The sequence below is a fragment of the Notolepis coatsorum genome, assembly GCF_963971535.1.
Source record: "Notolepis coatsorum genome assembly, chromosome: 14".
Taxonomy (NCBI): Eukaryota; Metazoa; Chordata; class Actinopteri; order Aulopiformes; family Paralepididae; genus Notolepis; species Notolepis coatsorum.
In genome coordinates, this window is record NC_140178.1 from 93,167,333 (window position 1) to 93,181,720 (window position 14,388).

The 14,388-nt window shown below is 46.5% G+C and overlaps 1 protein-coding gene across 1 annotated transcript in view; it reads left to right on the plus strand.

The window, feature by feature from the left end:
• The window catches only part of engl (endoglin, like), a gene marked incomplete at both ends in the record, with an annotated part of 59,974 nt that overhangs the window by 11,438 nt on the left and 34,148 nt on the right, over positions 1–14,388 (plus strand). The window contains 2 exons of the mRNA XM_084329210.1: positions 817–988; positions 11,026–11,170. Of these exons, the coding sequence (XP_084185336.1) occupies positions 817–988; positions 11,026–11,170 (317 nt within the window). The remainder of the gene's footprint in view (positions 1–816; positions 989–11,025; positions 11,171–14,388) is intronic.

Sequence of the window (14,388 nt, forward strand, 5' to 3'; positions counted from 1 at the left end):
CCTCTACTCTGTCTCCCTCTCTGCCTTCCTACTGTCTCAATAAAGAACCTTCTCTCCTGTGTCTCCTCTACTCTGTCTCCCTCTCAGCCTTCCGACTGTCTCAATAAAGAACCTTCTCTCCTGTGTCTCCTCTACTCTGTCTCCCTCTCAGCCTTCCTACTGTCTCAATAAAGAACCTTCTCTCCTGTGTCTCCTCTACTCTGTCTCCCTCTCAGCCTTCCTACTGTCTCAATAAAGAACCTTCTCTCCTGTGTCTCCTCTACTCTGTCTCCCTCTCTGCCTTCCTACTGTCTCAATAAAGAACCTTCTCTCCTGTGTCTCCTCTACTCTGTCTCCCTCTCAGCCTTCCTACTGTCTCAATAAAGAACCTTCTCTCCTGTGTCTCCTCTACTCTGTCTCCCTCTCTGCCTTCCTACTGTCTCAATAAAGAACCTTCTCTCCTGTGTCTCCTCTACTCTGTCTCCCTCTCTGCCTTCCTACTGTCTCAATAAAGAACCTTCTCTCCTGTGTCTCCTCTACTCTGTCTCCCTCTCAGCCTTCCGACTGTCTCAATAAAGAACCTTCTCTCCTGTGTCTCCCCTACTCTGTCTCCCTCTCAGCCTCCCTGCTGTCTCGATAAAGAACCTTCTCTCCTGTGTCTCCTCTACTCTGTCTCCCTCTCTGCCTTCCTACTGTCTCGATAAAGAACATTCTCTCCTGTGTCTCCTCTACTCTGTCTCCCTCTCAGCCTCCCTGCTGTCTCCATGAAGAAGAAAAGACACTAAGACGGGTGGAGAACTCACCCACCCATATTTTTCTCCACCTCTCCTTCTCCAGATCCCAATCTGTCCGGCGTGTGCCAGCTACAGTCTCTGTTCCTCTCCCACAACTACATGACCTCTGACCTCCAGACACAGGAAGTGCGGGGCTGCACCCCTACAGAGATGGGCGACAAGGACCCAGAAGTGCATGTTATCAAGCTCCACTCTGCTGGCTCAGGGCTCTGCGGGTGAGGGGAACACACAGGAGACGAAACAAACACACCATTCAGTCATACAACAGATGGACATGATAGGATATATAGTATACATGATAGTATATACTGTACAGAACACACAGGAGACTAAACACTAGCAAACACACCAGTCCATTCAGTCATAAAACAGATGGACATGATAGGATATATAGTATACATGATAGTATATACTGTACAGAACACACAGGAGACTAAACACTAGCAAACACACCAGTCCATTCAGTCATAAAACAGATGGACATGATAGGATATATAGTATACATGATAGTATGTACTGTAAAGATCCTTTGCTCTAAAAAGAGAAAATTCCCTTTGAAAAAGGTATCATGGTAGTTTGATGGTAATTTTAGTTTTACCATTGAATAAATATTGTACCATGGTACCTTCATGGTAAAAGTCATGTATTGCCATGGTAACACTTTTGTACTTAAAATAATACCACCATTTTATGATCCAATTTAAACTATGATACCAGTGGTAATATGGTATTCTTTGGTCACTACACCATGATGGAGATACTGTTACTATGATGCAATGAAAACCAGAGACAAAAAATGCTCTGAGTTTCGTAAAAGTCAGTCAAAGCTTACCAAAAGCTCGAGCAGTGAACTCCAAGCCCACGTGACTGAACTCAAACTGCAAAGAAACAGACTAAGAAATGAAGTAAACGCCATGATCAAAACTGCAAAAAAGAATTTCATCAATGACAAAACTGAGGAAAACAAAAATAAACCCTGTGAACTTTGGAAATTACTCAATAATCAACTAGGCTGCAGTAAAAAACTTAAAACCAGATTTTCAAACATAAACATAAAGACGGACAACAGGCTCATCACAGACAAGCTGGATGTGGCCAATTACTTAAACATTTTCTTCACAAACATAGCCACAACACTGGTAAATAAACTACCCTCCCACTCAGGGCATTTTGGGGTAGAACACATCATAGCCTACTACAATAACCTAGGGGTCCGCAAAGACGATTTCAAACTAGAAATGGTAACAACAGCTGAGGTACTCAAAAAACTGAGCGCCCTCCAACCTAACAAGGCCACTGGCCATGACAATATCCCCTACAAATTCCTCAGAGACTCAGCAGCCGCCATCACCCCAGTCATCACACACATAATAAACCTCTCCATAAAACAGGGACACATACCCAAAGACTTCAAAATTGCAAGAGTAACCCCCCTGCACAAAAAGGGCAGCAAATTAGACCAAGGCAACTACCGCCCTGTTTCTATTCGTACCTCGCGGGAAAAAATCTAATCTTCGAATTCCAATCTGGTTTCAGAACATCCCACTCCACTGACACATGCCTTCTCTATTTGAACGACCACATCAAACAAGAGGTGGATGCAGGCGAATACTGCGGCATGGTCATGCTGGACCTACAAAAGGCCTTCGACACTGTCAATCACTCCATTCTGATTGACAAGCTAAAAGCAATTGGTTTTGATAGTCTATCAGTGAGCTGGATGCAATCCTACCTGGAGGGGAGAGAACAGATGGTGGAGGTAAACGGTACCCTATCCCCCCCCCCCCCTCCCAGTGAGCTGTGGTGTTACACAAGGAAGCATACTAGGACCGCTACTGTTCCTAATTTATGCAAATGACATGTTGTCAGCTTGTGACTGCAACTTGTTCCTGGATCTCCTCTCTGGTAAACAAGAATACCCTGAAGACTCTGGCAGGAGCACTCATTCAAGGGTACTACGACTATGCTTGCACCTCATGGTACCAAAGCACCTCAAAGGCGCTAAAAACAGGGGAGCTCCAGTAGCTCACCACGTACCGCGAGTGCTATTTCAGCGCCGTGGACAACCGTGCTCGTCACGGATCTGGGGCTGAGCGCGTTCGAATCCCGGACAGCAGCCGTGCCTTTCCCAGAGTGTCTTCCCCCCCATCTGAACCCTTTCAGCCTGCTTCTGTCGGTCGAACTTGACCAAGTATGAATGCGATGAAAAAAGCGATAAACGCTAAAAGAACCAGCTGACTGGTCAAAGTTTAAAAAAAAAAAAGGCGCTAAAAACAAAATTACAAACATCACAAAACAAACTGGTCAGACTACTGCTTGACCTTACTCCTAGAACCCACCTCACCCCTGCCCACTTTGACAACCTAGGATGGCTTAGAGTAGACGACAGAGTACAGCAACTTGCAATGGGCCTGGTCTACAAGATACACTACATGACTAAGGTACCCATGTACATGTAAAAACACTTCCCAAAGGTCAGTGAATACCACGACCACAACACCAGAGGGAGCTCCACAAATCATGTTAAACCCAGATTCGGCTCAAACAAGGGACTATACACGTTTCGCAATTATGCCACATCAATGTGGAAAGCCCTACCCACAGCTGTAATGGAATGTGAATCACTACCCACTTTTAAAACCACTCTCAAGGAGCACCTACGGGAGACTGCAATTCGAAACTGGCCCCTGTAAATGTCCTAACCCAACCCCCTTCAATGTACAGTAAATGTCCTAACCCAGTAATACACAAGACCCTCTTCTTGGAACCAATTAAGGTTTAGTCGATAATCCAATGTACAGTTACCCCCACCCTGCTTACCCATCCCCCCCACCACACCCCACCTACCCAACCCCCCCCCCCCCCCCACCTCCTCCAATGTACAGTTTCTTCGTCAAATGTATATTCTCTCTTTTTTTTAAACTCTTTGTATCACAAACAGTACTGTATTTGTAAATCTGGTATGTCATAAATGTATAGATGTAGCAGTAGGCCTACTGTCTATCTGTATGTCATGTATGTCATATATGTTCTGTTTCGTATACGCTCTCGCTCGGCATCGCTCTCTGCACTATCTCGCATATGTGCACGCGCACTGAATAAAGACCACAATGTACCTTTAATCCCAATATTCGTCTGACCACACCCCTATCAGCTTACCCATATAAGCAGGGGTGGGGCCACCCACTCGCCTCCTTCTCGCTTTCACCACAAGGAAGAAGTGCCTCGGTAGATCCCCACACTTGACACCATGATGGAAAGGATTAGGAGCAGCTTTGGGAAACAAGGATACGTTGACATCATATCTTTATTTTCTCTCTCACTATTTTCGAGAAAATACGGCGATATTGTCTTCGTACTGGAGTGTCTGGAAGATGATGATCATTCTAAAAACCCTCCACCGGTTTTCGTATTGGGAGCACGCCGCTGCATGCTTCTCAACTGCCTGTCCTTGCTGTGTTTGTTGGGGTGAAACCTGTCAGGCCACAGCTGAACTGTCGGACGCGCCGCTGTTGTGAGAAGCGGTGGGTTTCAGGTTGGGTGAGTACTGTTGCTGGCGGGCTTCACTTGTCTGTTAGTGCTATGGGGGCTACTTGACAATGTTTATGGAAACCGGCCCCAGGCTAGGGTCCTTTGTTCAGCCACCTAGGCGACAGAAGACCTTGGTCTGAAGACCATTGTAGTTTTAACTAGTGGGCCGCGACCATTAACACTGGTGATCCCTGTGTGTTCTGGACGAGTGGATTTCTCTCTGTCCCGTGTTAAGCCCCTTCTTTCATATCCAAATGATAGCGGCAGATCCATGTTCAAGTCAGCTACACAGGCCAGTTTGGTATTGTGCTGATTCCGTCGGGTGTTGGTAAAATCACCGTTGTAAAGCAGTGTTGACATCTTGTTTCTCTTTTCTCTTAAAAAGTGAGGAGAGGTTCAGAACGGCGGCCTGTCTGGGTGAGTGTTATGTCATTGTATACATGTTCAGGTGATAGCTGCTTAGCTTACGGTTAGCCAGTCAGCTGTTAGCTGCTGCGTTAGCCTGCTGGGATCGCTGCTTGGCCTACTTAGGTTGGGCCTACTGTTAGCCAGTCAGCTGTTAGCTGCGGCGCTAGCATGTCGTGATCACTAGGTAACGTTAGCTTGCTGCTATAGGTCGAGGCCTGGCGCGGGGTAGCTTTAGCTCCTCGCGCGCCGCCGCAAGCTCGCTTCTGGTCGCGTGCGCCGTTAGCTCGGCGTCTCGCGAGCAGGGGCAGTAGCGCCCGAACGGTTGGAGCGGCCGTTAGCTTAATGCTACTCTGTTGAACGTGCTTTGATTTTAACATGTTTTACACTCTTGACTACGACGTCATCCTTGACAGGGGATGTTCGTCGACCCTGCCCTGAGCCTGGACGGGGATTGCGTCAACAAAGAGGACTGTAGCGACTGGTTGGAGCGACGACGCTGCCCAGTTCGAGCAACACAGGATCGGCTGTGTTGTCTACGGGGTCTCGAGTCTGCACTTCGCTGATCTACGTTCCGGGTAGGACAAGGTTTGACCAGACCTTATAACACGTCTTCTGGTTTTACTTTTCTAAATGTTTTGTGAATAACGATGTTTCCCAAAACGTGTGTTGCTGCAATGCATTTAGGATACGACGCGAGTTATGTGTGAGCTGTTTTTGTCACTGGCAGTTAGCTTCTCCGTGCAAATCGGGTTGTTGTTACAGATGTGAAAATGATCTGGTTGTTGTGTGAGAAACATCATGGTGTTTATATGTACCGTGTACTCACAACTAAGGTAACTAACCTATGAAGCTATGCTTAGTGACAAGTGAGTAAAAGAATGTTCTTTTCTCAGCCTGTGATGACAATGAACAGTGTGTTCACATATTAACAGGTTTTCCTGTTTTAACTGGCCGTATTAAGGGTAAAATAAGAGGATTGTGTTTCCCCCCGGTTCCCTGGGGACTTTTTCATCCTCCTATCAGACATGTTGTGAGTTTCCTGGTCCCACGGCCTGGTATATTGGGCGTGTGCACCGCAGGAATTCCCCCGCCGTAGAGTACGTCACCGTGCGCGTCTCTGTTGGTAGGACTTCCGTGTGCTGTTCAGGTCCATGTGATGGATCTGTTTCAGGGGGGTGGTCAGGGTTCCTCCTCACCAAGCGCCTATTCGGGCCTTCTGTGAGTTCGGACTCCTTCTTCCATGTGAGGGAGCCTCCATCAGAGTACAGAGCCTTCCTCCTCAGATTGTCAAAGTGAGTGGACCCTCTGGAAGGTGTCCTATTCTATTGTATATGTATTCGATTCAATTCGATTATTGAGTGTGTATGGGTTCAGTGCCTCTTCCCCGGAGAGCCCTAAAACCAATTTTTTACATGGCTCAAGGTGCAATATATTCTTTTCAATCTGTACAGCTCGCGTGGGAAGTCTCTCTGGGGATCCCCGTCTCCTTCCTATGGAACAATTTTTACCCCCGGCTGTGTAGACTGGGATACATACTGTTGATGCTTCCTTCTTTTCTATTCAAAAAGTGTTGGAGTTAGGAAGTGTCACACCCCTCTTGTCGTTCCCCTGGGCGCCTTGGGGATTCAATGACAGGTCTAAATAGCCTGTTCATTGATGGGGGTGTGTCCCGACGCACGTATAGTGCTAGCTCGCTGTAAACAGGCGACTGACTGGCGCGCCTTGGTTGCTTGTGGTTAAAACAGCGTTTTTATAAAGCAACTGAGATGGGGTTTTTTCCTCTTCCGACGACCAAATCCCACTACCGGGGTTGGTTTTCGACGGATTCTCGTTCATGTCTGGGGGATGATGACGGAATGGATCTGAACATATGTAGAGGGGTCTCACGCCCTTGGGGTGGGCCACCAGGCGCGGTTCGCCCGAACGTCTGGGTGGCGCCTTCTTTTCATGTTAAGATCGACACGCATATCTGCCCTTTCTCCTGGAGTAGGCATGTCGGCGTGGTTAGGGCACGGGACTGGTTCTGGTCACGCTGGTCCGGATCAGTTGAACCCGTTGTCCGCCGGGGATGCAGATCTGCTGTTCTGGTACCCTGAGGGACTTGGGCTTTTTTCAGGGGGAAAAATGCCAGGTCGGTCCGGGTGTCACAGGGTTAAGCGCTATGGAGACCCTGGTTGGGTACGTTTTTACTCAGCACTGTCGTAATGGCTTACGGCCATGCCATTCTGTACACGCTCGATCTCGTCGGATCTCGGCCGCTACACAGGTTGGTCCTGGTTAGTACTTGGTTGGGAGACCGCCTGGGAATACCAAGTACGGTGTGCTTAGGGGCTGGTTCTCCATTCTTTTTCGCTCCTCTCTCACGCATGGCGAAGAGGGGCCTGTGGGGGTGGTTTTTGACCTCCTCTGGTGACCCTGTGCTTCCCGTACCGCCAGGCCCGGTCCGAAGTAATGTTTCGTCGACCCGTAGGCCTGGGTTAACCCTTTTTTGGAAACTGAAACACTTGTACTGCGGTATAGCCGGTGTATACCCGCAGGTGTGTTTTGGAGTTTTTTCTTGAGGGGTTATAGGAACAACCACCGCATTGGGTAACACCAAGGTGGTTGATTCCCTGGTGTGTTGGTGCAGTGTCAACTCCCGGGTTCACCGGTTGAGGGTGCCCCTGCACGTTCATGACGTCTGCCAATCGTGTCAGCCTTCTCTGCCTCGACCCCTCTGGGTGGGGGTTTTTAAATGGAGGCTTGGTCATGCAACACCGCCAGCTTACGCTCCTTCCGCCGGGGCGGCTGTGTTCAGCTGTCCCCTCTGGCGCCTGTCTCGTCCGCAGTCTCCAGGCTAGGGTTAATAGCCTGTTGCCTGGTTTTTCCCCGGTGCGCTGCCTGCTTCCGTTGGTTAACCTTTTTTGTGTGCTTACGGCCATGCTGACTGCCTGTTGCAGGGTCAGTGTGCCAGGCGGTGTACTATTGGGGGGACGGGGCCCGCTCGGCTGAGGGGCCTTTGTCCGAATACGCTGGCGATGTGGGGGGCGGGGCACTACGTGCCCACCTGGTGGGGTCTTGATGCTGGCATCATGGACTTCTCCGGGCCCCCATTCCAGGGAGTCCAGTCCTTTTGGGTCTGGGTCTTCCTTCGCGCTCCTCTGCTACGGCCTTGCCACAGGGTTGGGTTTGCCCTTGACCCCGTGATTCTGGGGGCAGTAACGAGGTTGTTCCTCCGTTCGTTCCCGGGTGGCATGCGGGTTGTGCGTGTGTGTAGTCGTGGGGTCAAGCCACGGTCTGCTCACCCTGTGCGTTGAGTTGCTTGAGTGCCTCTTCGCACGGTCGGGTCCGTCGCCCTCCCGTGAAGCCCCTAATAGGGGGGGTGCCCTCCATTAGGGTGGGTCGGGGGGGCTCGGCCCTCCCTGTTCTGATGGTTGTGGGGGGCTGTCAGCGGGGTGTATTTGTCGGCCGTTGGCTCTCGCTCTGCCTCCCTTGTGCAGAGAGCGATGCCGAGCGAGAGCGAATACGAAACAGAACGTTAGGTTATGACTATAACCAAGTTCTGTTAGTATAGCGACGCTCGGCATCCGACGCCGCTGCAGCCTTTGACCTCGCCTTGTGGCGAAAGCTTGGGAAGGAGGCGAGTGGGTGGCCCCACCCCTGCTTATATGGGTAAGCTGATAGGGGTGTGGTCAGACGAATATTGGGATTAAAGGTACATTGTGGTCTTTATTCAGTGCGCGTGCACATATGCGAGATAGTGCAGAGAGCGATGCCGAGCGTCGCTATACTAACAGAACTTGGTTATAGTCATAACCTAACGTTATGATGAATTGAAAATGGGAGACCCTGATGTAAACAAGACGAAAGTCTTTCTCTGGTCTGCATCCCCTTAACAATTGAGCTGTACTGTATTGTACCCATTCTGCAATCTGTTAATACAATTTTCAATCAATCAATCAATCAATCAATGCTACCTTTTTGGAAATAGCATGTGATACTTTTATATAAGGGAGCACTGCATTCTTCCTCCAATACTGCATCTAATGTAGCATCTAGATAAACTGCTCCTGTTGAAGTTAGATGTTATGTATGATTGCATGTAACTGTCTAACTGTTTCCACAAGAGGGCGCTATAGGCGGAGCTATTAATGCTGGCGTCAGGTAAGAGGTATAAAAGGAGATGTTAACTCCCCCTCTGTCTCTTCCTCCGTCGTTCTCACAAGAGAAGGACTCTCATGTACTGTTGGGTGCAATGTGATAATAAACCACGCCGGTTAAGTGAGAAGACCTTGTCGTCATGACCAACTTATTGTCGCCCCATAAGTGACTCTGTCAACAGCTCCCATAAGTAACGACACACAACAACGTTTCAACACCAGGGCCCTGTTTCATGTACGTGGTTCAACTAAGTCGATCAACATGTCCATTATCCAGCTTCAGTTAACCCGATGTTCAAAGCCGGGATTTTCCTGTTTCACAAAGGAGGATTCAGTCTCGTTAACTCAAGCCAGACTTGAGAGTCAGGCTCAAGTCAGGCTAGATGCGCGCTCCCGTTTTAGGTGGAAAGCCAGCACGTATCGATGGCAGAGACCCTGATTCTCAACGGCATTGATTGATTAATTGATTTAAGACTTTATTGACAGATTGCAATAGGCTCAATCGCCTCGCCGACAAGTTAAATGCGTTATCTATAGGCTAATTCTAAGTCCCTCATTACCTCAATCAATCAGATTATATTTCTTTAAACTTGCCTGCTGGATTGAATAATCAAATGAGATCTTGCTAGCGAAAATTATCAGTTAACTGTTATACAGAATTACGATACGGCTCTCTTACCCATTGATTGATGTATAGTCAATCTTTTACTTATCTTCTCTGTGGTGTAACGGGTTCTTCTTTTGACTTTCACACGGACGACCGGGGTTCAAGGCCCTAGTCTTTTCCTTCTTTTTGCAATATAGGAATAATTCAATTTGGTGCACGTTGAGAGCTATATAAAGAATGACATCCTCAATGCATGTAGATTTATAATATTTTAACTTAAAACCAGGCTACTTTGGCGTATAATCATTAATATTATATTCAAAAAAATCATATTGGAAACACGGGGATTTGAACCCCGGTCGCTGAATTGGCAGGCATGAGCACTACCGCTGGGCCACTGGGCCAGATGGGATAAATTCATTGTTTATACATTAATGAACGAGAGACCCGTGTTTAGAATATCCGTTGTTTTGAATGAAGTTTATCTCTTTATCCTCATTCATTAATGTGACGTCAACGGCTCATTCAATTTCTCAAATCCGTCAAACAGCGCATCTCATCAGACATCTTAATCCCAGTTACAATTAAAATAACCACATCATGTGTACATCGCACGAGCGAGCGCCACCGTCGCCACGGTATATATAACGTGCATTATTTAGGACAAAGTGAATTTAATATCAGCATTTTGGGTCTATTTTACATTTCAAAAGCCCCCTCTGGAAGAATGGAGCACAAAAACGTAATTCAGAATGGTATAATGCAGATCGTAGACTGTGGGAATAGTTTCAGGAAACGGGCTGTCACTTCTTTGCGGGGGCGTGGCGATAGTTCAGGCTAACTTGAACTTGAACTCTGCTTTCGAGCAGGCTCAAACTTTTGGATATGTTGTCATGGTGATTTGGGAAATCCACGTACATGAAATCGGAAAGTCAGGCTAACACAGTTATCCAGCTAAAGTTATCCGGCTAACTCGGTTATCCCGGTACATGGAACGGGGCCCAGGTCTTCATCAGGTGAAAACACTTTTGACCTGATGAAGACATTGTATTGAAACCAGAGACACTCTATATAATGAGGAGACGGAGCACTCCGGGAGTTTTGAATGGAGATATTTGTAACGCTAAAGATGGCGGCATCAACATAACTACTTGCTACCAACACATTCAGAGAATATAATTAAATGTGATGTTATTTTATGTTGATTTAATAACTGCATTTTGAGGTGAAGCACGAATTTGAATGACGATCTCTGTCGTGAGTGGTTGCCATGGTAACCAAGGACTAACTAAGGCAGAAACCACAGGATGGCACGTGTGTAGAAGGAGGTCAGGTCTTGTTTGTCTTCTTAGTATCAAGATGGCGGCAAAATGAAGCGACTTATCTTTAGACGGACTGTGTCGTTCCAACACGTTTCTAAATAAACGTACAGGAGCATTGGAAGCATTTTCTCCTTTTTGAATCCAAATGTTCTCCCTATAACTCCAGCACCTGCTGAGCCTGTTTTTGTGGGATGGCCGTGGTTGTCTGCTCCTTTTCCTATATCTCTCGTCTCCATCCTTCATAGGTCGCTGCAAGTGGAGGTGACCGTCTCTCTGGTGCCTCCGGTGGCCAACGCAGCAGTGCACGACGTGGTGTTGATTCTTAGCAGCGCGGTGCCGGTCAACTGGGCCGTCACTGCTACTGGGCTGCAGGGTCACATCTCTGTCCATGTGAGAACCTCCTCACTCCTCGCTTACTGATGTGGGAATCTGCTCTGAATATTCACAACAGCTGAGTGGATTTAGATTCAGGGCTGTGCCAAAGAGAGTAAGGGCGCTTTCACATAGGAGCTGTTTGGTCCGGATTATCGGACCAGAAGTCGATAGTCCGGTTTTTCGGGTTTGTGTGAATGCGCGTCGAACTCTGTCCGCGGACCAAACACGCGAACCCTGGTCCGCCAAAAAACATAGGTCTCGGTTCGGCTTCATCGAACCAAACGCGGACCAAACGTAGGAAGTCACCTGATAATGTGCATCTTGGGTAGAAGGAACACTGCGTCTTATTATTATTATAACCGCAGCGCGCGGAACACTGCATCTATCTATCTATCTATCTATCTATCTATCTATCTATCTATCTATCTATCTATCTATCTATCTATCTATCTATCTATCTATCTATCTATCTATCTATCTATCTATCTATCTATCTATCTATCTATCTATCTATCTATCTATCTATCTATCTATCTATCTATCTATCTATCTATCTATATATCTAACTGTGCATCTTGTAGAAGGAAGAAAAAAACACGGCTTATTATTATTATTATTATTATTACAGCGGCGCGCAGTATTACAAGCACACTGTGTAAACATGTCTAGCGAGAGGATGGTGGTAATGGATCAATGCCACGTCAAAATAAAAACCTCCGCCTCCGCTGATCTGGAGTCAGACAGGGCTCGCAGTCCACACACACAGACACGCGCGCGCGCACACACACGGGGCTCGCAGCCACACACACACATTTCCACTCTCTATTGTCCAATAGAGAAGCGCCCTTTTCAACCGCGTGACATTGCTCAGAAAGTTCGGTGCGCTTGACAAATTGCTATGTGAATGCAGACGAACCAAATGAAGAATGCAACAACGTTGCAACTTCACCACCAGAACCGCACGAGTCCACCAAAACTATATGTGAAAGCACCCTAAGAGAGTGTTTGATCTATTTGGAGACAGTTTGATAACATTCAAGAAAAAATATTAAATACATGGCATATTATTAACACATCCACCGCCGGAAACGCTTTAAAACGTTATTGCCTGCCATGCTTTGACCGCCAGACCACGCTGTACAACGATATTGAGATCAATATTTCATTTTTTCGCCATGGCATTCATAATTCATATATACACCTCCGGCGTTTCAGCTGGACCCTACGGCTCAATACAACGACGGCTCAATACCGCCGCCTGGTGGATGGTCGGGCGAGTTACACTGGTAAACAGGATATGGCTGCTGTGCATCGATAAAATTCATCCGGCCGTCAGATATTGTCGCAAGGCTCCCAACAGACACTATGTACATAATGGATCGCTTTATAAACTTAATAATCGATATGATTTCGGCTTTTATTGCGACATACAAACCGGAAATGGACCTAGGCGATCGACGTCCTATACCTGGGATCTTTCACCGCCAGTCTCATTGACGCACGGTAAGAGGACGCTGATGCTATTTTCAGCCCAATTGTTTATTAATTTCACTACAAACCGATCTGATCAATATATCACCCATACTACATAAAGCATTTACTGACGATCACGGAATTATAAACGACCCCCCCCCCTTTCATCCGCGCATGATGACGCATAACGTATAGGATCATATACAGTTGAATTTTTTAATATAGCGTGTATCGGGAATAAACGGCAATTGATAATCTATATATGCGTTTATGCCTATAACTCACCTATGAATTACTGCAGAAAACGATAAAAACATACTTATATTCTAGAAGGTATTTTTGTATGAATCTATGAATGAAAAAGTATAACGTTCCTACATCCTGAACGATAGATAATCGATGTTGAATGGGCCATAGTAATGTCAATTTAGCAATACAATTAAAAAAGTTAGGGATGCACCGATAAGAAAATTAGCCACCGATACCGATTGTTTAACTAACACAATCAGCCGATACCGATATTTGTGGCAACATTTTTTTTTTCTTTTTTTTTGTAATGTTTTTTTTTGTTGTAATATATATTTTTTTATGAAACTACTGTATATTTGTGTTACAAATTGTGCTCACCGATATGAACATAGGCCTCTTTACTTACTTAAAAAAAGGAAACATCAAGAAATACCCAGTATGGTCTGCCGGGCTGCAGCTAGATACTAGTTCTCCCAGTATGGTCTACCGGGCTGCAGCTGGTTACTATTGTCTCAACCAGCGCTCTCAACCAATGAAATTTTTATTGACAGTCGATTCTGCCAATTACGTCACACACCGCTTGCACCCGCCTCTGCTGTTACCACCAATCGGCAAGCGCGTATACATTTTTTACTTCCGCTTTTGTTCGCCATTGATTTTGACGAGAGGTTTTCTACAACAACAACAACGGCGGCGCGGCCGACGTTTAACTTTTAGCTCCGCAGGATGACTTAAACGAGGCATAATGATTTTACTGCAACGAATGTTATAATAAAACAAAGCCTTTCTATACATGTGTCTGATTGAAAACTTTATTAACAGATTGCAGAATGGGTAAAACTCAGGGCTCTATGAGCAACGGAAGGAACTGAGCTAGTATGAATGCGTAATGCTTGCTATGTTCGGGTAAATAATATGCTGATGTTATTGAACGTGTAACACTAACTATATAACGTTAATGCCACAAAACGAATGCCTTGTTAATCATAAGTAGTAACTTTGATGCAGTAGCTTGTGTGTGTGTGGGGGACTGGGGACGGCGTTGTGCAGGTCGCGAGTGAACTTTTTTTTGTCTTTTGACGCTACACAAATTGATGGATATTTATCGGCTACTGCCATCGGCACATTCGAGCTTATCGGCCGATAGGCCGATTGCAGTCAACAAGGCACTTATCGGCCGATACCGATACCCGACCGATACATCGGTGCACCCCTATAAAAAGTTATAGCCCTGCAAAGAAGGCGAACATCTCCATAGGCTTAGAGTGGTGGCAGACTGGCTATATTGATGGATATAACCAGTGGCAGGGAATGTGTTAACAAGCATCTTGATCATATAAAACTTAAAAGTTATAAAGTATTCAACTTTCCTATTGTATTATTTTTACCCTACTGCCCATGTTAAATATCAGCTTGTCTGTCTGTCTGTGTGTCTGTCTCTCTCTCTCTGTCTGTCTCTCTCTCTTGTCTGTCTGTCTCTATCTGTCTGTCTGTCTCTCTCTCTGTCTCTC